The sequence below is a fragment of the Watersipora subatra genome, chromosome 9, assembly GCF_963576615.1.
Source record: "Watersipora subatra chromosome 9, tzWatSuba1.1, whole genome shotgun sequence".
Lineage (NCBI taxonomy): Eukaryota > Metazoa > Bryozoa > Gymnolaemata > Cheilostomatida > Watersiporidae > Watersipora > Watersipora subatra.
In genome coordinates this window covers 43,893,437-43,918,320 of record NC_088716.1, presented here as the reverse complement: position 1 = coordinate 43,918,320, position 24,884 = coordinate 43,893,437, and the positions used below count along the sequence as shown (strand labels likewise).

At 34.5% G+C, this 24,884-nt stretch overlaps 1 protein-coding gene across 1 annotated transcript in view; it reads right to left on the bottom strand.

Annotated features, from left to right (window-relative positions):
• LOC137404232 (intersectin-2-like) overlaps positions 1-22,023 on the bottom strand; it is a 28,240-nt gene extending 6,217 nt beyond the window's left edge. Inside the window, exons 1-11 of the mRNA XM_068090395.1 lie at positions 21,921-22,023; positions 19,463-19,526; positions 18,212-18,373; positions 18,058-18,095; positions 15,993-16,112; positions 15,143-15,366; positions 13,813-13,976; positions 12,592-12,760; positions 2,510-2,693; positions 1,948-2,144; positions 895-1,065 (exon numbers count right to left, since the gene is read on the bottom strand). Of these exons, the coding sequence (XP_067946496.1) occupies positions 895-1,065; positions 1,948-2,144; positions 2,510-2,693; positions 12,592-12,760; positions 13,813-13,976; positions 15,143-15,366; positions 15,993-16,112; positions 18,058-18,095; positions 18,212-18,373; positions 19,463-19,526; positions 21,921-22,005 (1,578 nt within the window). The 5' untranslated portion in view covers positions 22,006-22,023. The remainder of the gene's footprint in view (positions 1-894; positions 1,066-1,947; positions 2,145-2,509; positions 2,694-12,591; positions 12,761-13,812; positions 13,977-15,142; positions 15,367-15,992; positions 16,113-18,057; positions 18,096-18,211; positions 18,374-19,462; positions 19,527-21,920) is intronic.
• Between the last annotated feature and the right edge of the window lie 2,861 nt (positions 22,024-24,884).

Sequence of the window (24,884 nt, the reverse complement as noted above, 5' to 3'; positions counted from 1 at the left end):
ACTAAATATTGATTATTAGACATTAGATATTACATATTAGACATTATATATTGGGTATTAGACATTAGATATTACATAGTAGACAGTAGATATTAGAAATTAGATATTAGATATTGCATATAAAACATTAGATATTAGAAATTAGATATTGGATATTATCTATTAAGCGTTTGATATTTCATAATAGATATTAATCCAGAAAAGCAAACCTTGATTACTTTCAATCAAAAGCAAATAACTGCTACTCTGGTTCTCAAACTTTCCAGTGTATAAGCTGAGATGAGATAAAGATGATTCTAACATAGGATTTCATGCAATATTTCTATATAGAAATTGTGTCACACACAGTGCTTCTTCAACAATCATCTGGCTGTTGATGAAAAATAGAAGGCCTCAAAGTTAAAAATTGTAGATATATATTTTAGAGTAATATAAATAATAATAAATAATATAAATTGTAGAGATATATTTCTTGTCACATACAAGAAAGAATGAGAGATTTTCTATCAATGTTTTGGCTTGTTTATTGTCGTAGGTACATAGACATGTTACAGAAACCCGCTATTACTATACAAACAAAGTAACCACTACGTGTAGCCAGTCAGCCAATAAGACCCATTGTAAAATTTTCTTGAGTTTATACTTCATACAAAATCGTCTTTTGCAAAGCTTTTAAAGAGTTGCAGTTTTAGATTAGAATTTTGGTAAAAGTGGCTTTTGTAATCAACAAGGGTGACTATCTGTATGCGTCATGACATATTTTGCAATCTGAAGTTAGCATTACTATGTTTTTAGAAACGGAGAAGCAAGAATATTGTCTACGATATTGTCAATCTAGGTCATAATTAGATTGTTCCGATCTATCGGTATTGTATAGGCGCTACATACATGTACCTCATGCCCGTGTTGTAGTGTTGCTATTAAGGATTTTAAGCTAAACGTTAGGTCAATTAGCTTTGGTTCTATCTGTGTTTCTCTAAACTCTGCCATTTGGTTTCTGGGTGTCAGTCTTGCTTCTATGAAATTCTCTTTTAGTTCCTCGTATTGGTTGTTAATCTCCAGTATCTAAAATGAGTTTATATCAAGACCATTACTAAAGTAAGATAAACATAACAAACGCTATATGAATTGTTTTTATTGATGAGTAAAAGTGATTAATAAGATGCTAAACACTTCCCACTTCCCTAATAAACGTGAATGATGATGTTCCCACCTAGAATGTTTTTCAATTCAATGACTTTTGTCAAGATTTCCTCATATGAATCAGGGTGTTACGCGCCTACTGATACGGAAACAACATACTATAGAGCTGCATGCGCGTCTCTATCTATAATAAGGTGAGAAATATGCAAAGTAGTTATCCTTTGATGTTCTGCTTAAGTTGAATCACAAACTAGTTATACACTCATCTTCTACCATTAAAGATTAACAAGTAGGTAGGTAGGTGCATGCCTGTTCCTTTATACTAGATTTTCAACATACTGGTACTGTCACCAGGTCGATAAGGTGAACAAGGTCGATCTGTCGTTGTAACATAACTTAATTCATTTACGTATGTCTCTGCAAAATATCAAATAACCTGATTGAATAACTTTTTAGATAGGATTAGTTCCTACTACTGAGCTCTGCCTGCTTATAAACAAAACTTCTAGAAAATTCCTGTATTTACATGCGCCCTTCCACATCAGTTGCAGAATTATGAGAAATGTATGATGAGTCATGCAGTGGTCATGTACAGAGCAGAATCAAATAAACTATGCAGTAGTCACAGTAAACCATGTTACTGCGGTATATGTCCACAAACAACGCAGTGTGCCCAAAATTTGTGGCAAGTACTAATATATAAAAACAATCTTTCACAGTTCTATGTATGTGCTTCTATGTTATTAGTTGAATAGACCAAAGTTCTTGCGATAGCTCTATTGCTCAATTACCTTATTTACTAACCTGTGAACCTCTGGTTTCATCGATAGTTTTGATTAATCTCTCCGTTTCTTCCTCATAGTCATTTATAACTTTATCACACCATTTAGATAGTTCGGACAACTCCTCTTGTCTCTTTGCCACCCTTTTTTCTAGTTCCTCTGCTTTTTCTTTGACTGCTTTTTTCATGATTTTCAAGGTGGTCGGCCAATGAGATTTTCCTAGTAATCAGAGTTAGCCAGTCAGATTTGTTTTAACATCTGAGTTAGCCAAGTAGCATGAGACCAATTCACAATACGTCCAGAATATATGTTGTTTGTGTTTTAATGATTTGATTTAAGCTGTTACTTACTTTTGACCTTATTTTTAATGCAAGTAAAAAATGAACAGCCGTTACAAACTCCTCTTGTAATTACTTATTGGAGCGTTAAAAGAAACAACCTACAACTTTTTAACATAAAACATCATGTGATTTAAAAGTGGTGTTAGTTTTATGTGGAATCTAATGTAAGGTATTGCAACAACCTTTCTGATTTGACTGTTACTAAAAACAAAGATATACCTTAAAAACATTTTGGTAACCTACCTGCGCAGCCAGTGGACTCATTCAAACAGCAAAGACAGAGAGGCTGTTGGCAAACCCGACAGCCTAGGTTAGTCAGAGGGCTGCTTTTATGAAGGGAGCAGAACATCTTTTGGTGTTTGATGTAATCTCTGGCATAGGCAGCAATTTGAATCAACTCGTGTCCTTCCATCAGCTCATCGTGGTGCTGCCAATATAGAAACATACTAGCTCATCGTGGTGCTGCTAATATAGAAACCTACCAGCTCATCATGGTGCTGCCAATATAGAAACATACCAGCTCATTATGGTGCTACCGATATAGAAACCTACCAGCTCATCATGGTGCTTCCAATATAGAAATCTACCAGCTCATCATGGTACTACCAATATACATGTAAAAACATACCAGCTCATCGTGGTGCTGCCAATATAAAAACATACCAGCTCATCATGGTGCTGCCAATATAAAGACATACCAGCTCATCATGGTGCTGCCAATATAGAAACATACCAGCTCATCATGGTGCTGCCAATTTAGAAACATATGAAACATGCATTGCTAACAGGAGTAAAAAAGTTTCAAATACACATGCAGAGCTGCCATGTGGCAGATCAAATTAAAAGCTTAAAACACGAGCAAGCAATGTCTATGTCTATTTGATGTCTGACTATGCAAAAGTCCGAGTGGATGAGTAATAAATTTGATGAATGAGCTGAATGACTGACTGTTTGTATTGCTACCCTTGAGTAATATAGTAACCAATGACAGACTACTTCTTTAAAGTCAAATAATATATATATATATATATATCATCACTTTAGAGAAAAAATGTTATATACATTATATAATATTATATATAATAAATATATATTATATATATATATTAATATATAACATTATATATATAAATTTTCATTTTGTAGTTTCTATAACTATGTAATATATAAATAATATAATATTACATATAATATATACACTAGTATATATAACATTACTATATAATACTATATATTTTTATAATCTCTATAGATATATATAATATCTGTTATATATTTGTAGTTGAAATTATAAAATTACCATTTTCTGGTCTCTAGCGAATGATAATGCGCTATTTCGCACAATGTGTTTAAAAGTGTTGAGAGGCACTGATTTACATTATCTTTAGAAAAACAGTGAATGACATTAAAACTAATATCAGCGCAGAGCAACACCGCTTAGCATTCCTTTGCTTTGGGACGGATGAGCAGATAGTCTATGGGATGGCCCAGTTTATTAATAAGCTCTCTAACAGTTTGGTTGACTGCCAGACAGCTCGAGTAAAACACAGAGTGATGATTAGTTAACTGCCTCGCCTATGTATATAAGTCTAAGTGTTTGTTTGTTGGTCTGTCGTATGTCCAGTTATACTGATAAAATACGCACACTTGCAGCGCTTGCTAGCATTAGGAACTGAAAAACCGCTTCACCCTAGAATTAAACTCAGAAATACCAGTTTTACAGACAGGTGCACTAACCACTATGCTACATAGCCGCCTTTTCATACTTGCCATACTATGTAATAATTATTGACATTCTTATTACACCAGCCATTCTTTAATTCCTTAATGGTTCATGGGACTGCAAGTGTACTAGAAAAAAAATACATGCCCAGACTTTTCAAAACTGCTATAAATCCATATATACAAATTTCAAAATTGTTGTGTCTCTATGTCTTTTGGTATGTCCAGCTATAGCTATTAAAATCTTCGAATTAAAAGCTCACACTCTGCTGGATCTGAACTCACTTACAAGCGCAAGTTTTAAACCATGCATGTGGCCACCAAGCTACTCTGTTCTTACGATTCTGTCAATCTTATCATACACCGTATAACCTTTGCTTGATTGCCCACACTAGATGCCATATTAATTGAAACTCTGTGAACACTATTACCTCTATGAAACACAATGCTTGTTTGTCCTCGCCGTACTAGGGGCTAATTTGTTTTTCCGCCAAACAATATCTGCAAGCATTTCTCTTGAAATTCAAATTTGGCAATTGTATCTCAGTTCAACGTCATCTGTTATGGTAAAAATGGGTTCGCAAACAGACAAGTGATAAAATTTTTGTTGAAAGTTTATTAAAATGCATATTGAAACTTCCTTCAAGTATGTTTCAGCAAGCTAAATTCATATAAGTTAGATTCAGCATTTACGTTACACGTCTGTCTTGAAGCTAAGAACTCTGCATGTAGTAGATTGTAATGTTACATTTTCTTGCAGATCATAACAACAAAATGTTTTGTAGTTATTGTAGGTAACTATAGTTACCAAGGTTAACGTATCGTTTTGTTACTATTTTGAATGATGATGATTTTGATGATTTTTACTCGGCAGTGATTGCAGTAGATAATTACTGTGGGTTTCTATACCACTCTATACGGCTATACGATATTTTCGCCTTATGATGCCAACATTGAAACAAACTAAAATCATATAATCGTATACCAAATAAATTTTTATTGTAATCATAGCAAAACAGACTAAATTTAGCCAGTACTTGATAACGATTTCAAATTTACATTTAAACACCTTTACGGTTTCATTTTTTTCCTAATTTATTTCAACAAAACACTTCTTTGATGATATAAAATTTAAAAAAGTTACAGTTGTTTGACTAAGTTTGAAAACCTTTACTACAGTTTTTTTTTCAATTTACTTAAACTGCACAAAAAACACCTTTCCCATGATATGAAATTTAAAAGTTAGAATGGTAAATGTTGCATATGTTAAATAAAAATAAATTTTATGTCCAAAGACCTTTTTATTACCCGGAAAACGTCGGGCATGCAGTAGAAAATGTATTTATAGCACAAAATCAATTAAATTTATAGCACACACAGAAATAAACAAACACATTCATTTGAAATTTAGAATGGTCAATGTGGTATATGTTGATTTTAAATAAATATTTTTTACAAAAACTGTTTTTATTACCTCTGCAATGTCGGACATTCACCTAGTTCAGTATAATAAAACTCTTGCATGTCATCAGCTGTTTCCAGTTAACTGGCGAAGTTTATTTTTCAAAACAGATAGTAGCTAAAACAATTGTAATGAAAGCCTGTTTTATTACAATTGTAGTCTTCTCTTTGTGTTAAATTGATTATCACACAAAGCTGTTCTAGAACTTTCTTAAAACGGTCCCAAGAACTGTGGTTATCGTTATTACTAGTACTTTGACAGTCCGGTGCGCCATGAGAGATTGTGAACTTTGGTATGGTGGTATATTTCGCAGGTCTTAGAGTGTTGGTCTACCAAGGTGAATGTTGCGAGTTAAAACCCCTCATAATGCAATCTTTTTTTATCAGAAGTACAGTTCTTCCTGTACTTCTGATATATATATACAGTCAAACATGGATAACTCGTCCACGGATAGCTCGAACACATGGTTAATTCGAACGGTTTCTTTGGTCCGTTCCCACGTAATGATAAATTGCTATAGATAACTCGAACTCAACACTGTTAATTCGAACTGTTTTTTTGCCCAACGGCTACCGAAACGGTTGTTATCGCTTTAGAAAATCCCTTTATTCAAAGCCATAGAGGTAAACCTCATCTTTTCGTAATTCATAAGCGTTGTTATTACCACCATCGGCAAAATAATTTTGTCAACGACTTTTCTAAAGGTTTGGTCAAATTTGATTTATACTGCTATACGATTAATAGCACGGGCTTGCCGGGTCACGCGCACAAGGATTTTCGCCACGCACATACAAAACAAAAACAGCATGTTGTTTTGTATGTGCGTGGCGAAAATCCTTGAGTGCGTGACCCGGCTAGGAGTAAAGTAAGGGATTTTTCTTTGGTAACCTTTTCTTGAAGTTGCAAAAACTTCAAGAAAATCGGCAAAATTGATCGTGGGTAAAACGCTCAAAAGAAAAAGATGTCTTTTCTTTTGAGCATTTCAACAACGATCAAGTTTTGCCAATGTCAATCTAAAAAAACGTCCTGGCAATAACATCACCTCAAACAACAAACCAATCTCAAGTGATAGAAAAATCTCTATACTTTTTGATAAAAACGTTTTAAACTTTACATTAGAAGCATTTAATTTGAAACAAGCCATTTGTGCTTTTGATTTATATTATAGTTTGCATATGTACATGCATCTACTAATAAATAAGTAAATACATGGACTTGTGACAGTGCTCTGATAACTTGAACGCTCTGATAATTCGAACACTTTTGCTCGGTCCCGTGAAGTTCGAGTTATCCATGTTTGACTGTATATTTATGTATATATATATATATACATATATATATATATATATCAGAAGTACAGGACGAACTGTACTTCTGATAAAAGATCCAAAGCAGAGGCCGATTCCCAAGAACTATCGACCAATAACGTGCTTGCCCACCACCTGGAAACTGCTCTCAGGAATAGTTGCAAACAAACTGGAAGAGCACATGAGTCCCTAAATGACCAGTGCTCAGAAAGGAATTGGGCGCAACGGCCGAGAAGCCAAACATCAGTTACTGGTGAATTGGACGGTCTGTCAAGACAGCAGGAGAAGGCATACCAATCTTGCCATGGCTTGGATTGACTACAAAAAGGCCTATGACTCAATTCCCCATAGTTGGATACTTGAGTGCCTCAGTATGTACAACGTTCACCCTGCTCTTGTGGCATTCATCAAGATGTCAATGACCAAATGGAAGACGGAACTGGAGGCCAATGGCAAAAAGCTGGAGAGTGTAAAAATTAAGCGAGGCATCTATCAAGGTGACTCCTTATCACCCCTGCTCTTCTGCATATGCCTAAACCCTCTAAGCAATATGCTGGAGAAGACTCAATATGGGTACCAGTTTAAGAGTGGCACCAAGATAAACCACCTCTTCTACATGGATGACATCAAGCTGTACACTAACAAAGAAAGGGACATTGATTCGCTAATACACCTCACTCAGGTATACAGCAAGGACATCGGAATGACCTTTGGTATTGAGAAATGTGGAAGGCTAATTCTTAAGAAAGACCATTCTATGCTCACAGATGGTCTAAGAATGCCAAATGGTACCATCAAAGATATAGAAGAAGGGTACAAGTACTTGGGGATTATGCAAAGCAACATCAACCACGAAGCCGAAGTACGTCACAAAGCCATTACTGAATACAAAAAACGCCTTCGGCAGGTCCTACGGAGCCAGCTCAATGCCAAGAATCAAGTCATGGCAATAAATACCTACGCACTGCCAGTAATAAGATATCCAGCAGGCATAATAAAGTGGACTGAGGAAGCCATCAAGGAAACAGATATAGCAACTCGTAAACTGCTGACCATGCATGGAGCACTCCACCTAAAATCTGATACTACTAGATTGTATCTCGATCGGAAAGATGGCGGTAGGGGACTCAAAAGTGTACAGCAGACAGTGAAAGCGGAAGAGCAAAGCATCAAAGCCTATGCAGCCTCCATGGCCACTTCAGATAAGTTGCTAGCTGAATTTCAATCGGCTGCTCTTACAATGGACCTTCGCCCTGATGATGAGGAAATTGACTGGCACACGAAACCTCTTCATGGTGTTTACCACCGACAAATATCTAAGGTTGGCGATCTTCACCAGACATATATGTGGCTGAACAAAGGAAACCTAACGGCCAATACAGAGTCGCTAATCATGGCAGCCCAGGAGCAAGTGCTCCCAACAAGGCAACTCCAAACAAAAATCTATCACACTAGAGACTAACCTAGATGCAGACTGTGCAAAGATGCACCTGAGACCATCCAACACATCATCAGTGGATGCAAGCAGCTAGCAGGAAACGCATACACTGTGCGGCATAATCATTTCGCAGGTGTTGTGTATAGAAGTCTATGTGACGAGTATGGCCTTAATAAACCACAACACTGGTGGGAAGCTCCTAGTAAGGTCAATGAAAATGACCGCGCTAAGATCCTCTGGGACTTCTACATCTGGACTGACAAGCATATCCTAGCAAACCAACCAGATATAGTGGTGGTGGACAAGGAGAACAAGAGAGCTACTATAATAGATATAACAGTACCCAATGACTGCAATATAGCTAGCAAAGAAAAAGAAAAGGTAGAGAAATATCTCCCTCTTGGAGAAAAGATTGAAAAATGCTGGGATGGAAAAACAACTGTAATCCCAGTAGTCATTGGGGCACTGGGTGCAATAACACCGGCACATAAAATGTGGCTTGCCCAGATACCAACAGCAATCAACTCAGGTGAGTTGCAGAAAAGTGCGCTGTTGGGAACAGCTAAGATCTTGAGGCGAGTGCTCAAACTCCCAGGTCTCTGGTAGGAGACCCGAGTTAGAACAGAAACTACCACCCATACGGGTTAACCGGGGTGAGGAAACAATTTTATATATATGTGTATGTGTGTGTCTACGAGCGTATGTATAAGTGTGAACATATATATACATATAGGTAGGAGTGTGTTTGTGTGTATATATCCTTTTGTTTTTTTGCTTTTTTCTCTGTTAATAAAAACGGGCTATCGACATTGTCAAGACATAGCTGGCTTTTAAATAGTAGAGTAGGGAGCCTCCGGCGATAGATAAATTTATTTTTCTACATATATTCATTAGTGCAATCAATTAATTCGATATCTAGTCTAATTGCTAAATCAAATGTTTAGTTTTTCATATCTCATGTATATACAGTTTAATGGATTCCAATCTTTCCCGTACAAGTTTTACGTAGTTGCTTACACACAAATAAGATAAGCTCTAAATAAAATATTCACATTGGAAAGCCAAGAGATATCTTTACCAGTTGTTATCTATTGCTTGCAATTAATCTGCAATGATATTACAGTCATACTTTGACTTACAAGCTTAATGTATTCTGGGACTGAGCTCGTATGTCAACTTACTCGCATTTTCGTGCAATTTACTTATATATAAAACAATTAAATATATATTGATCGGTTTCCATAGTCTAAAAAAATGCTAACAGAAACACTTAAAACAAGATATTGTAACAGAAAAAACATGTTGGTTATTGTCCTAACTTACCACATGCTTTCAAAAAGCAGCAGATAAAAAATAATGCAAGGAGATGTGATTAATTAAAATGTAAAATTAAATACATACAATAGCAGCTAACGATAGCATTTGCCAGGGGGAGAGATAAGTTATCCTTCATTATAACATTTGACTTGGATAAATTTGGATTCTGATGCACAGACTTAAAAGCAAACTTTAATTTTAAACTTAACGTAATCAAAATTTCTTCGGCGCTCATAGTTTTAAGTTTCTTGCGGCTCAGGTAATTTTTCCTTTTTTTCACTCTCACGATCAGTTGGTCGATTTAAGAAAAACCTATTTAAGGGCGTTTGCCTTTGTGGCCCTTTCAACATGTTGCCATAAAGATGAATGCAGGTGTCGTCACAAAGGGCTAATGCACGACCACTAACCAACTTGTCCGAATGTCTCATTTTGATAGTCTTGATAGATAGCACTGGCCTTTTCACATATTATCGTTTCAGTTGCGCTGTTGCCGTCTAATCGTTTGTCTTTTATCCAAAGCCTGAGCAGTCTCTCCATTAGCAATCGTGAAGATCGCTGCGCCGTTTAGAAACTATGGTTAGTCCTTTTGCAAACTAAATGCCCTGAATATAATTCTTCTGCTTGATAATTGTGAATGTATTTCTGTCATTTTGCTGAGCTAGCTCAATCACGCATACATATTTCGCATATTTTTCAATAATTTCACACTTAATATCAATAGTTAGTTATCATTCGCTTTTTCTTTGCATTATCCTTCATTGTACCGGCTAACTTTCAGTCTACGCACAGTACTTTAAATTTACTTAAATTCTGCACTGAAAAACGTGCAGTAAAAATGCACTGAAAAATACAGAGTGATGCTGTTCTCATAAAACACCTCCGACATACTTGGCAACTGACTCACATGCTCGTATCTCAAACACAGCTCGTATGATAGTGCTAAAACTTGCTTAAAAGCTGGTTCATATCTCAAGTTTCTCGTACGTTGGGGCACTCGTAAGTTGAAGTATGACTGTATAGCCTGTGCCCTTCTTTGCAATTTGTTAGAGCTTTCAATTCTTTATTTCATTCTAAATTTGAAGGCGTACTTTTGTTTTATATCTATATTTAACAATATTGAGTAGAAGATCATTGCACTCATTAATATGTTTGCTACAACTTGCAGCCAAAACTAGGGCAGCTTACAAAACCATTGTAAGTCATGTTAAGATAACCACAAGGATGCTATTAAATAATATGCTCTAAATCTGCAACTTTATAAGTTATGTAACGATAATCAATCAATTGCTACAAATATATATTCAAGAACAAGTGACATAATCAAACCATACTTATATTACATGCAGAAACAGAAATTATGTTTTTAAAACAAAAATATTTTCATCATTTGCTCGGATAGCTTTGTTCTGATTGTTGCTTTTAATGGAACGAGCTTTTCCTGGTTGTCCAATACCTTCCACAATGTCTTCTGACCTCAATTCTTTTTCTGCACTACTGAACTAGTCGATATTAGTGTCCAAACAACTTTTTGGTAGAGCAATACTTTTGCGCGCTGCATTTAGCACAAATGCAATGCGTAAAATTTTTGCTCGTTAAACGCAACCTTCACCCTAAAACTAGTCGTTCATCTACCCTCATAAGTGTAAACCGTTTTTATATACATGCAAGTACTTCGAAGTATCACGACTGCGTTAAACAAGAAACTAATATTAGACTGAGCAGACTATTGATTATTTCTATGGTGTCGCTTTCAAAATTTACACGAAAAAAAATCGAAAGTTTTGGAATTAGACAACAAGAAAATTAATTGTTATTGATATAAACGATTCATTATTAATATGATTTTGTAGAAACCTTTCTACTGATCAATTGATATTATAGGCTTGTAAAGATCAAGTAATTTCAAAATGGTGGTCAAATAGAGGCGGCGATCAATTAGAGAGTGGTGCTCTATTTTTTAACCTTTCCCTCAGGGTGGCAGTCAATTGAAGGTGGTGTTCAAATAGAGGTGGTGTTCAATTAGAGGTTTTATGGTAAATTAAAATTCTATATAAAACAGGCATGTTAGAAACGTACATCCCAGTCTCTCAGATAAATCCAATACTGACTACAGAGTTGTAAGATATAACCAGGCCTGTATTCCCTAGTTGCAAGTTGGGGCGGCAAATGTTAAGTGACTAGTTATGAACACCTGGGGGTGTGGAGCAGGGCGGTGTAAGACCTCCAACAGGTTTCTCTTATGTAGGGCCTCAACTGGGCCTCTCATGTAAAGTTATAAAAAAATTTTATCGGAAAGTATGAACATTTTTCTATTTTTTGAGATTTGTTTTGTTTTAGGTGATGCAACTGCCGAGACGTTTTTAGATTAAAATAGGCAAAACTTGACCCCAGTTAAAACACTCAGAAAAACGACATCTTTTTCTTTTGAGTGTTTTAACAAAGATCAATTTTGCCGATTTAATTTTAAGTTCATCCAAAGGTTTCCATGCTTTTGATGGGACATGGTCAAGCGAATGTTTGGTAAAACTTGACCTTTTGCAAACCTTTATAAAAGTCGTAGCAAGAATAGTTTGCCGATGATGATAATAATGATGCCTAAGAACTACTAAAAGTTCATGTGTCTCTATGGCTTGGAATAAAGTGATATTCTACAGCTATAAAAATCATTCCCATAGCCGTTGGGCAAATTACTGTTCGAGTAAATGATGTTGAGGACGAGTTATCTGAAGCAATTTATCATTGCGGGGGAACAGGGACCAAACAAATCCGTTCGAGTTAACCTTGTGTTCGAGATAAAATGTTACATTTTATCCGAGAGCAAGTTATCCGAGTTTGACTGTACTTAGCCGCGGAAAATTCCTAAAAAGTTGGGGCAGCCCAGCCGGCCAGTCGCCCCAGGGAATACGGGCCTGGATATTACTGAATGCCAAGAGAGCACATACCATACTTACAATGATTGTTATTATGATTAACATGTTTCCAGTTGGACTGTTTTTATTAATACATGTAGACCATCAAATGTATAACAGCTATCAAGTAGACCGAGAGATATGTTACTGATCCTTCCTTGCGTAATTACCTTGCGATGTTTGTGGCAGTACTTCTCACAGCATTTAGTGTCTGTGCAGTAGACTACAGCAGAAACTGCTTTTTTTCCTTTTCTGGCACACGTGTCACAGTATTGGTCAAAAGCTGAGCTACTAACAGGAGCCTTTGGTAAACTGTCTGGTCGGTGATTCAGCATGACACTGCAAAACATGTTTGGTGACATTGCCAGGAATTTTATGTCAAAGCCGTTCATATTGTATCATTTGATGCTATATTATATGGTAATAGATAGATATTAATTTAATATATATTAAGATAGATATATAACTAAGATACTACTATCTATCTATTTTATATATATCTAATAAGATAGATATTAAACTGTTCTAAATGCCATTTACCAGGGGCAATATCATTTAGAGCAAATTAGACCATGAGACAAAAACAAAAAACATATGACAGAATCTTATATTTTTTTGTATTATACCAATGATACTAGCTTATAGTTTTCAAAATCATATAAGTATTAATTTTTTGTTTTTAGTATAAAAGCTTTAGAAAATCTGACAAATAACAAAAAATTCTAAAATCGACTTGCAGGATATTAACATAAAATTTTAACCTAAGATTCAAAGAAGAAGTGTAGTTCATTTTGTAATTATCAAATAAGTGCATTTATATAAATAGAAAAAAGGCTAAGAGTTGTCAACCAGGTTGCAAGACTGACAGCAAAAATGATTTGATGACCAAAACAGAGACAACTTTTATTGCATATTATATTTAGGCATTAACTCATATGTGGTTGGGAATGGCTGCCTTTTGTGACAATATATGCTAATTGTTTCAACTTGTCACAAATTTCTATATAGTCCATTCGGTATGATAAGTCAATGAGACGTTTCTTTACAATACTTTTAACAAGGACAAGTCTGGACAAATTATCCCAAATGCAAAAAGATGCAGCGCGTACAAAGCAGCAACAATAAACCATCTTAAAAGCAAGGAGATATCTTTTACTCAGTATTTCAATATAGAAAGGAATCAAAAGACTAAAGACTGGGCAAAGTAAAAAATGAACACACAAAGTTCTAGTAGATTTTATCAAAAAGAAACTGTTTTTTTTCATTTACGATTGTTGGTGATGTTTCAGGTGATCTGACTGCCAAGATGCTTCAAGATTAAAAACTTGATTGCGATTAAAATTCTCAGAAGCAAAATGCGTGCAAAATGACGTCACTAGTTGTTATCATACTCGCAGTCTGGGCAGGTAAGAACTCCGCGTACAGCCTTAGATCCTTCTAGACATCCTTGGCAGTGTGCATGTCCACATGGTAAAATTTTCGGTTCTTCCATGAATTCATTTCTTCGTAAGCAAAATCCACACTCTATACACTCAGCTTCTGAGTATATTAGTGCCTGTGGTCAGACATAGCCATGTAGTGCAAGAAGTTGATAACTTTCACTTTCTATGTGTAACTGTTTTACAGCCATAAATAGTGGCATCATTGTTTAAAAAATAAATATGTACTTTTGAAAGAATTTTTTACATATTGACAAATATTGTAATGCAATTATTATAATGAGCACAATTTTTATTACTATTATTATTTATATTTGATAAATATGAACTTTATTTACACCGGTCAAAGTCGTTTAAATCAAATTAGACCATGAGACAAAAAATAAAGCAAGTGAAGTAAAATTATGCGAATTGGAAGAAAAAGCTCTTTTTGCATAACGTTGTTCTACAATGGGGATTGGCAAGGTTGTAGTCTGGTGTAAGGTACAATGGATTTTCTGGGAAAGTAGGATACATATATAGTTGTGTGCTACCAAGATAACACTACAGCTTTGTTTTTCCTGTTTATATAAGCTAGCATGCAAGAGCAACTGTAATTCCAGTAGTCATTGGAACATTGGATACAACACCTGCACATCAAATATGGCTTGGCCAAATAGTGGCAACAACTATTACAAGCCTGCTGCAAAAAAGTGCTTTATTGGGAACGGCTAAGATCTTAAGGCAAGTGCTCAAACCCTCAAGAGATTGATAGCGCATGTAGGTCCTGCACGCTTTTACTTTTTTTACACATTAAAACACTAGAAATTATAAATAAGCCAAGTTAGCATGAGTTTACAATAATAAAGAAACAAAACACACATTGGTTAAAAAGGATGAAGAAACTTTTATATAAATAAATGTACATATATATACATATGTGTAATTCAATCTTATTTATACTGTTTTAGATAAGTGAAATGTTCCGTTATATGCGTTTATTTGTTTCTTTACTATCAGTTCTGTTATAGCATTAAGTTGGTTTTGACCCAAATTGTATCATCAGGTCTTTAAATCAGTTTGGTTGAATGACTCATACTGATTATTATACCATATAAACATTTAACATGGTAATGCCATAAACAGAAATGATCAATTATAATACACAATAGTTTAGCACTAAAAGGAATTCATTTCATTTTCATGCTCATATAAAGCAGCTGGCGCATGTCTCATCATCTACTTTCTCTACACAAGACCTCATCTCATTCTTTGCTACTATATATTTCAACTGTTTCAATACCTTTTTTGTCTCTTTTGAGTTTGCTTCTATTTTCTCTTCTTCTTTTGAACTCTCTTTCATCTGCTTTTCTGGTTCTATTTCTATTCTCTTTCTCATCTCTCCTCTTCCCACAACAACAAAAGTATCTGCTTTCTGAGCTGCATTCAGCGAATCTTCATCCACTTTTGTCTTCTCTTTTTTGAGAATCATGTATCTTCTCACAAGCATGTGGAAACTTCTGGTAACTATAACAAAAATTTTAAAACAAACTATTTTTACTCTAAGTATTTTAAATAATATACCACAATATATAATAATAATAGTATACCATGATGCAAAAAGATATTCTTCAATTAAGTGTCATATAACTTGCCGTAATTCAAAACATGACTATATATTATACTATAAAAAGTATAGTACATTCTTATTTAGTATCTATATGTTTTTATCTCTATAACACGGTCTGTATACTATGGCATAATACAATGTATTATAATATGTTGTCCTATATTACAATATAGGATAGCATCAAATGATACAATATAATAAAGGCAAAGAGCTATGATAAAATGGTGCATAGTATTATCTTTGTAGTCTGATAGCATAACATACTGCACTATTTTGTTTTATCAAATTAAATTCTATAACATATTAGTATGTTATATTGCAGTATAATATAACATATTGTATTATTTTATACCATTTGTTATATTATTATAGAGCAGTAAAGTGTTATAACCAAGCTTCACCACCTTTTCATCACAGCAGTACATTATATGGCGTTGCAATACATTGTAATCGGTTATAATATAATATTTATATATTATTATATTATACTAATTGATATATTATAGTAGACAAAATTCATCACCTTTTTCAGAATTTTCATCACCAGGATGTACAAAAGCAGCTGCCCCATGTTTGCTATGACCTTTTTGAGGTGTCCCTTTCCTTTCATTGGTGCCAGATTGTGAAAGAGTTAGGGTGCTGCCTGAAATATTAGTTGATAGCGCACTATGGAATAAAAGAGCAAGAAAAAAAACAAATAAAGTTGCTCTAAACGAATTCCTTAACAGCTATTCAAGTATAATTTTATGTAACAATTAAAGATAAACTTACTCAAACTCCTAGTAGATTTTATCAAAAAGTATCAGTACTTTTTTATTGATTGTTGCTATTGTTTTTCATGTGTAAATTGATCTAAGTAAAACAAAAGTTTTGCCAATAAAGTACTATATATATATATATATATAAATATATATATATATACATATATATATATGTATATATATATATATGTATATATCTAACTGCCAACATGTTTCAAGACTACAATCGATAAAACTTGATCACGGTTAAGATGCTCAGATCAAGCGAAAGTACGAATATGGTGTTTATAATTGCAAAGAGACCGATCGCATAGAGACTGTAAAGCTGAAACTTGAATGCAGTAGCTGATACCCACTATGGCAACAATAGCAACTAGTAATGTCATTTTGGCACGCATTTCTTTTTTTAGCGTTTTAAAAGCGATCTAGTTTTGCCAATTTTATCTTAAAACATTCTGGCAGTCAGATCACCTCAAACATCAACAGCAATTTGAATTTTATCAAAATGTCGAAACTTTTTGATACAATCTATTAAAATTTTGTGTAAGTAGCAGTAACAGTAAGTAACAGTCATTTAACCCAACATGTTGACTTAATATGAAGAGGTAGGGTGAATATCTTTTCTACCAGAGGGTCACTGTGGTCAAATTTTAAAAGATTTTATCGGAAAGTAAATCTAAGGATGGACACTTTTCTATCACTTAGATAATAATATTTGAGGTGATCTGACTACGAGGATGTTTCAAAACCAAAATCGACAAAACTAGATTGCGATTAAAACGCTCAAAAAGAATTGCGTGACAAAATGACATCACTAGTCGCTATTGTTGCCATAGTGGATATCAGCTACTGCGTTCAAGTTTTAGCTTTACAGTCTTTATTCTGTCGGTCTCTTTGCATCTATAGACACCATATTCGTACTTTTGCTTGATCTGAGAATCTTAACCGTGATCAGGTTTTGTCGATTTTCACCTTGAAACTTCCTGGCAGTCAGATCAACTCAATCATCAAAAGCAATCATAAATGATAGAAAAATGCCGATAATTCTTGATAAAATTTGCTAGCTTTTTGTGAGAGTGTATCTTAAACGCTTTCAGTACCAGGATGTTTCAAGATAAAAATCGACAAAACTTGATCGCAGTTAAAGCGCTCAGAAGAAAAAGACTGTACTAAACAAGTAACTACCAACTCTTCTGTTTAAAGAACCAAGCAGCATATGTACCTATAAAATTATTGAGCATAGAATTCTTTATTAATAGTAGAAACGAGGGTAACACTTTGAGCTGTATCTCGATTATAGTATAATTATTTTATAGATCCTTGACATATACTATAGTTTCTTTAGTTACTTGGGTCATAATTAAGTCATCAAGTATAGCTCTGAAGCATTTGACAGCTTCAGAATCAATCAAGTTGTTAGAAGTCTATTTTATCAATACTTGAAATCACTTGTCAATCAATAGACCAAAGCTAGAGTTTTTGTATTGTTTTCATTGATTAAAACAAAGTTCCGAACAAAAAACTTGTAGATTCATTCTTTAAACTGTAACAAAACTAATATTTGTAAATAAAACGTTTGTTTTCAAATATTGTACTTCAGAATACAATTATATTGTTACAAAAGCCTATTTTTAAAACACTAAAATTTGATTGTTGATTAACAAAATTAAATAGAGGTTTCAAATCTGTTCTATTATAGTGTAAAACTTATCACAGATCATAAATAACAAAACTTTTCAAGCCAGTCATGCTTCTACAACTTTTGCTCCATTTTTTTACAAGCCAACAAATGAGTGGGCTGTGATAAAATTAGTGTATAATTCTTACCTTCTGAAGGAGGAGGATGATTTGAATATTGGGATCTCCTAAAATATTAAATGGGATGATAATCAACTCAGCTGTAATTACAACACATAATACTGGTAGCTTATAAATATTTGCAAGCGGGTAAGTTCTGAATAGTTCTTTAGTTGAAACTCACATTTCATCTGCTGTAGAAAGATTCATTATCGGTTCAAGTAACAAGCTTGCAGGCAAAACATCAGGTAATAAATAGCCCTGATTCATTCGCTTGCGGAGAACCATTGCAACTGAAAACTCCTTTCTGTCCAGAAGCCCATCAGATGTGACATCTGCGAGCTCCCTGCATAAACATAGAGAGTTATGATGGATGGAGTAGCGATCAGTGAGCTGATGTCAGGTACAAGGTGTATGCTTGCTCTGTGAGCTGTTTGTCACTCTTTTATATCACGCATGAACAGCCTACTTACATATCTGTAGCTAATCTTCAAATCATGAGATACTCGGAGTGCTGGTGATAAAAATTTTGTTTTTCTGCTTAGTCAGAGAGTATTGCATATTTTCATTAGCAGTATTTTAATCTACTTCTTAGAAGAAGCTTACAATATTTTAATGGATTTCTACAGTGTTATCAGATTATTTATGTTTATAAGGAAATTAACAGTATGCCAGGTGATGCCCAAAATGTCTTTCGTTGTTAATCAGAGAGCCTACAGCTGGGTCAAAAAATGACTTGGCAATTTGAGAATGTCAGAGACTAGGAACTGGCACAAAAGAGACATGAAACTTTTGATACGCAAATTTAAACAAAAGATAATGTGTTAATACCAACAAACGTAATAAATAATTTATTTACCAAATAAAAATATTCAACTAAACTAACATGAAGAGTAAATACTTATAACATGAGGTCATGTGATTGAGCAACTCTTGTTCTCATTGATTGGCTGGCAGTCACACTACTTATTTCAATCTAAACCATCAGAAGCCCGGTGATGTACAGAATTTCTATTTTGGATCAGATAGACTGAAGGTGGGGGTTCAAGTGGCTGGTTCTTAGGAATCCAGAAGAGTTTTAAAGTCAAACAGTTTTGGAGCCTTGGAAAAAGGCACAGAGCGCATGTGTGTGAAGTTTGGAAGAAATCGGTCACAAAATGAAAAGACACATAGCAATGACATACTTTAATTTATTAATAAAAATTACAACAGATGTTCAAGTTTGATAAACAGTCAACCGGAGCAATTTTGATCATAATCGTTAAATAACATTTTTTATACCCATAAATTCCTTGATTGAAACAAAACCTTAAAATCATAATCGAGGCATTACGAGTGTGTACATCATGAATCATAAAGTAGTATTGCTCCATCTACATGCTTTCTTGATCCTGTGTAGCTATGATTACTGCATGAAGCATTGAATGACTCTTACCATATCTTCTTCTGTACCTCCTCAGATACACCTTTGGCTGAGAGAAAATCTTTAGCTTTCTTTTCTAAAAATTGTCATACCATATAAGCATATACTAAAGTAGCAATACTTTACATGACACTACTAATTCTGGCATGCCAAAGTGTGAGAAAGCTACGGCAAGGATATAGTAGCCTTTTCCTCTCCAACTTAAGGGTTCCGATGTAAAGTACTAATGTTTATCAATGTAACCAATGACAGGTACATGATCGGTGATATATTACATATTTGTACTGGTGAATCTTTAACCGCATGAGCAACAAAACAATTTAATAGTCATATACATGTTAATTTATACTGATATGCCACTCTATAGTTCTTAGCTGTGGTTTCACAGTGGTGCACAGAATTAACTTCATTCATGCTCAATGAAACCAAAAGGGTAAGATACTAAAAGCTAGAAGCTTCCAATTCAAACCCAACCTTCTCGATGTAGCCTAGTTTTCATCTTTCAGTTTTTCAAGTTTCTCATAAACAATTAAATTTTTTTATTTTCGATATTTCAAAAAAATCAAATTTTCGATTTTTGAAAAATTCGAGTTTTGTTTGCTTTTTTTCTTCAAAATCTTATAAAGCAATTTTCTGCTGTGATATATATTTATCTACTATATCGTTAAACACGGATCTCGTAATCTTGCTTGAATCCGTCACACTGAAGAAATAAAACAATTTGTCACTAGAGTCCTTCATAAAAGTTGCTACAGTATGTACAGGTCTTAAACTCCTAGCATTCAGTTTGGTAGACAGACACTCTACCACAACCACCCTACCACGACTGCCACAACCTGCCATAACCTGCCACATAGGTAGAATAACCTTTGCTATAATGAGAACGATGTTCTAGAACGTTAAGAAAATCTGGTGTAAGAAAAAAATTATAAGAGAGAACTGTCAGAGCCTCTACGCAATTTAAATGGTTTATTTTGTGTAAAAAAGCAGCCCAGCTTCAAGCCTCAGGCTCAGTTGCCAATTTTAGAACATTCATTTTCCATAAAAATGTGTCATAATCTACGTATCTGACTAGAAACTCAAAATTGTGCCTTTGTGCGCATTAAGAGGAGGTGCCTTCAATGAACTTGTTCATAGATTGTTGTCATGAAAGCGGTACAGCAATTTAAATTTCTACTTTCCAATTTTTACTATTTTTATTTTAGAAATTTTCAAACATTCAAATAAATACAACAAATGAATAAACAAAAAAATAAATAGGCAATCTTTTTCTTTGATTGGCACAATTATTCTGGCGTTTCGGAAGGCGGTTGATTAGCTCAATTGGTTATAACTTATAAGTATACAAAGTGTGTACAGTTAGTATCGTCTTCTTCTATATACATTGTATATAAATCTCAGTGTACATCGTTCCAGTTATAGCGATAAAGTCTTAGTAACAAAAAATCCACATACCAGAGGATTTGATCTCTAAACCTCCAACTCTGGAGGCAATGAGCTTACCTATTAGACTAGATTGTTCAACTGAGGGTAACTCTCAACAATGGTGTACATATTTATTTCATCGGTTAAAATACACATAACGACATGCGACCCATGTAACATTACCAGCTGGCCTCACTAGGTGAATGCCTAGCAGTGCACCAGTAATAGAAACAGCTTATAAACAGTTGCAGATAATGTAAAGGGAATGGGATAGGTAAGGTAATGTTTATAAGCTGTTTTTATTACCCATGCAAAGCAGGGCATTCATCTAGTATATAATGTATATAAATTGCAGACCTCTTAGTTGAGATTATAAAATAACATTTCTCTTGCCTCTAATAAATAATAATGTGATATTTCGCAATGTGTGTTTAAAAAGTTTTGAAAAGCATAGAATTACACTATCTTTAGAGAAACGGTGTACAGTATAAAATCACAACTAGCATCAGCAGAGAGCAAAACTACTAAGCGTTTTTCTGCTCTACAAGGAAAGACTGTTCTATTCTTTGTTTGAGGGTGGTTAATCCCAATATGTACTAAGTTTCCATGAAGTGATAGCGGAGCGAGACATCCCATATGACACCGCAATGTCATCATAGAAATAGCCGTGTTGCTCTCAGTCTGTCATGATTCAGGGTTGCTGTTTGGAATTAAAACACTCAAGCTACGCTCCATATTTGTGTCATGGACGCAGCCTTAGCAACCAACAGCATCACACTTGTACGTGTGCATAAGTCTTGCTTTCCTGCTGCTTCAACCAACACCCTACTATAGCAACTTGTGGAGGCATGTTCTGCTTGTCGGCCCAGCATAGCACTTCGGTACTGGCCCAGCAGGTGTTACTACAATATCACTGTATAAAGCCTTAGTAAAGATTAACAAATGTATATAGACACTTTGATCAACTGGAAGGAGAGTCTAAAGGAGAAAAGAAATGCAGACACGCAGCAACAAGTACATCCAAGTATAACTTACAATAACTTACCCGTCAGATAATTGAGGTTGGTCAGCAAAGAAAACTTTCTGTCATATTTGGCTTTTTCACTCACAGAAACTCTCCATACATCCATGTTGAGATGTTAAGGTTTTGTTGTCTCAATCCTTTCGTGTTCTTTTAGCTGTCTTGATATAAAATAAATTAATACGTTATTTCAGTAGAACATATGCAATAATATGTATATCTCACTTCTAGCGACAGTAGATACCACAGAAAAAACAATGAGGTATTCGTGTTAACTGTACACTAGCATGCAAGACAAAAACTACCAGATATTGCTAAATAGTTACTTTTATTTTGGTTTGTAACTGTTGCATGTCAGCTGCAGTTGTGACTATCACTCTATAAACGGTAGCTGTTTTTACTGCAATCATACCTCTGCCAATATCAGTTAGCATCCATTTGGTATTCAGATGGTGTACCGCTCTCGATTTTAAATATGGCATTGTTGCAAGAGATCGTAAGTAGAGAATATCTCATAAAGTACAAAATAATGGCCTAATGTCATGTTAACCCAAAATAAATTCACTATCACTTCTACATCAGGTCAATGCTATATCCTATATAGTATACGTTTCTTATTTGTATAAATTAAGGCAGATTAGAAAATGTACAGCTTATTTTATTTGTAAAGTTTACTATTCTTATCAGTCTGCAATAACTTGTCTTCTGTACTACCAACGCAACATCTATGTTCACATCTCCTTAATGCAAAGGAAGGGTAAAAATAATAGCGGTAAAAACTTCTTTTTATTAATAGTTTTATTAGTGTAAGTGCAATTTAGTTTTTGTGTTCAGCTTTTTTTTGTAGTTAATGTGATACATCTTTAAAGGTATTTTTAACTATATTATTTATACACAACAATCTGTTAGCACCATGTATTAACAATACTAGCAGAACGCCCAGCATTGCCAGGGTATTAAAAATTAGCTTATAAACAGTAAGAGGTAATGTAGTTGCTTGCCACTTACCATTAGCCTGGCACGTTGTCAATGGCTAATTTGAGTAAGCTTACTAATAAAAGCCGTGAGCGCAAGCATAAAATTAAGTTGCGCCGTAACACAGAGAGGTAGCGTATTTTCACTCACATAGTGACATATATCACCCAATTCTGTGCAATATATGTCACTATGCGAATGTGAGATATATCTCATGGGAACCGAGATCAAATCTTCTGCTATACGAATTCTTCATTCCAATATTTTAATAGCTATAGCTAGACAACCTGAAGTACGCATGCACACACAAGCTTTAAGATATATATATATAGATTCACATTCTACTATATTATCTAGCTATGTAAAAACCATGCTTGTGTTATTAGTAAAAGCTTAGTCCGAACAATATAAAGAACACTTACATTAAAAGTAACTCCGTGCGTTATAGCTAGTACCTCTCGTCTGCCTAGCCGTGTGAAGGAATCGTGATAAGAGATACAAACAGCTGTAAATTTAGAATATTTTTGATGAGTAAGTATGAAGATCACAAGATGATATGATTGACGTAATTCATACTCATGTATACATACTAATCCTTATGGTTAGTGATTAATGACTTGGAAAACCAAAAACACCCACAAAACTTGATGATAAACAAGGAACGACTGAATCATAGCATTCAGCTGGATACATAGAATATCTTTTACATCTCTCCCAGCCAGATCATGTACCTAAAATGACTAGTGTACGACCTTCCTAAAAAAAAGTAACTTTGAGAAGCGAGTTATGCAGCCTCTTTAAGCAGATTACACTGTATGGAGATGGTCAACTTTAAGTTTTTGTTTTGAGAATGCGATTTGCAAGTTAGTGGTCACCAAAATTGGTACTGCAACAAGAGCATTTGAAGGTTGTTCCTAATGCTGCCCTTATTGAAAAACTCTGGTCACCCAGCCAAAACTGTCCCTTGAAGAAAAGTTTATGTTATATATCAGAAATCTTTTAGCGATTAACTTTAATAGCAAGTACACTTTAACTCGTATGTAAATCATGAAGTTTTCACAAAAATTCAATTAAAGATTATGTTTTAGGTGAATCAAAAAACTCTAACACAAATACTTCTGCAGATTGTATAGGAATTTACTTGGCTTTTTTGGAGTTGTGAAAAATGTAAAACAGGGAAGGGATGAGTATTTATTTTTTATGACTAGTAAACCAAGGGTCAATGTAAAGAACCCAAATTCAATTGGAAAAATCATGAAAATGTATCAAGGCTTTTACAAAGTTTACAAGTTTTTGTGCTTGTCAACTATAGCTGCAATAAAAATATTCTCCTTATTTCATACCTTGACTTATTTGTTTTCCAACTGATTACCAATCTATAACTTTATGAAACCACAACAGCTCACCGTGTCATTTGTGTGGCAATCCTGATAGTAAGGTTTCAACAGACTACAGAAACACATACCAGTTTCTCTCTTCCTTTCCTTTGCCCTCTCACCCTTTCTTGTCTTCTCTCTAAATTTCTCTCTTTCCCTCTTTCTTCTTTTTCTTCCTCTTTCTCCCTCTTTTTTCCTTTCTCCTCTTTTCTCTTCTTTTCGCTCTCCTTCTTTCTCTTTTTTCTTTGTTCCTCTATTTTCCTTTTTTTCCCTCAATCTTTTTTGTCCTTTTTCTCAACCTCTCTCACTGCTTTTTCCTCTCTCCTTTTCTTCTTTCTCTCTCCCTTCCTCTCTCTCTTTTCCTTTTTTTCCTACTTCCACTCTCCCTCCTCTCTCTCTCCTTCTTTTTCCCTCTTTCTCTCTTTTCCCTCTTTCTCCCTCTCTCTCTTTGTTGTTTTCTCTCTCTCGCATCTATAATTTTCTTCTCTCTCTCTCTGCCTACCTTTTATCCCATTTCTTTTTATTTCCCTTTTTTTCCATCTCCTCTGTTCCTCTATTTTCCCTTCTTCCTCTTTTTAAAAAAAAGAGGAAGAAGCTCCACTCAGTCAAAACTTATGCATTTTAATAAATGTAAGTT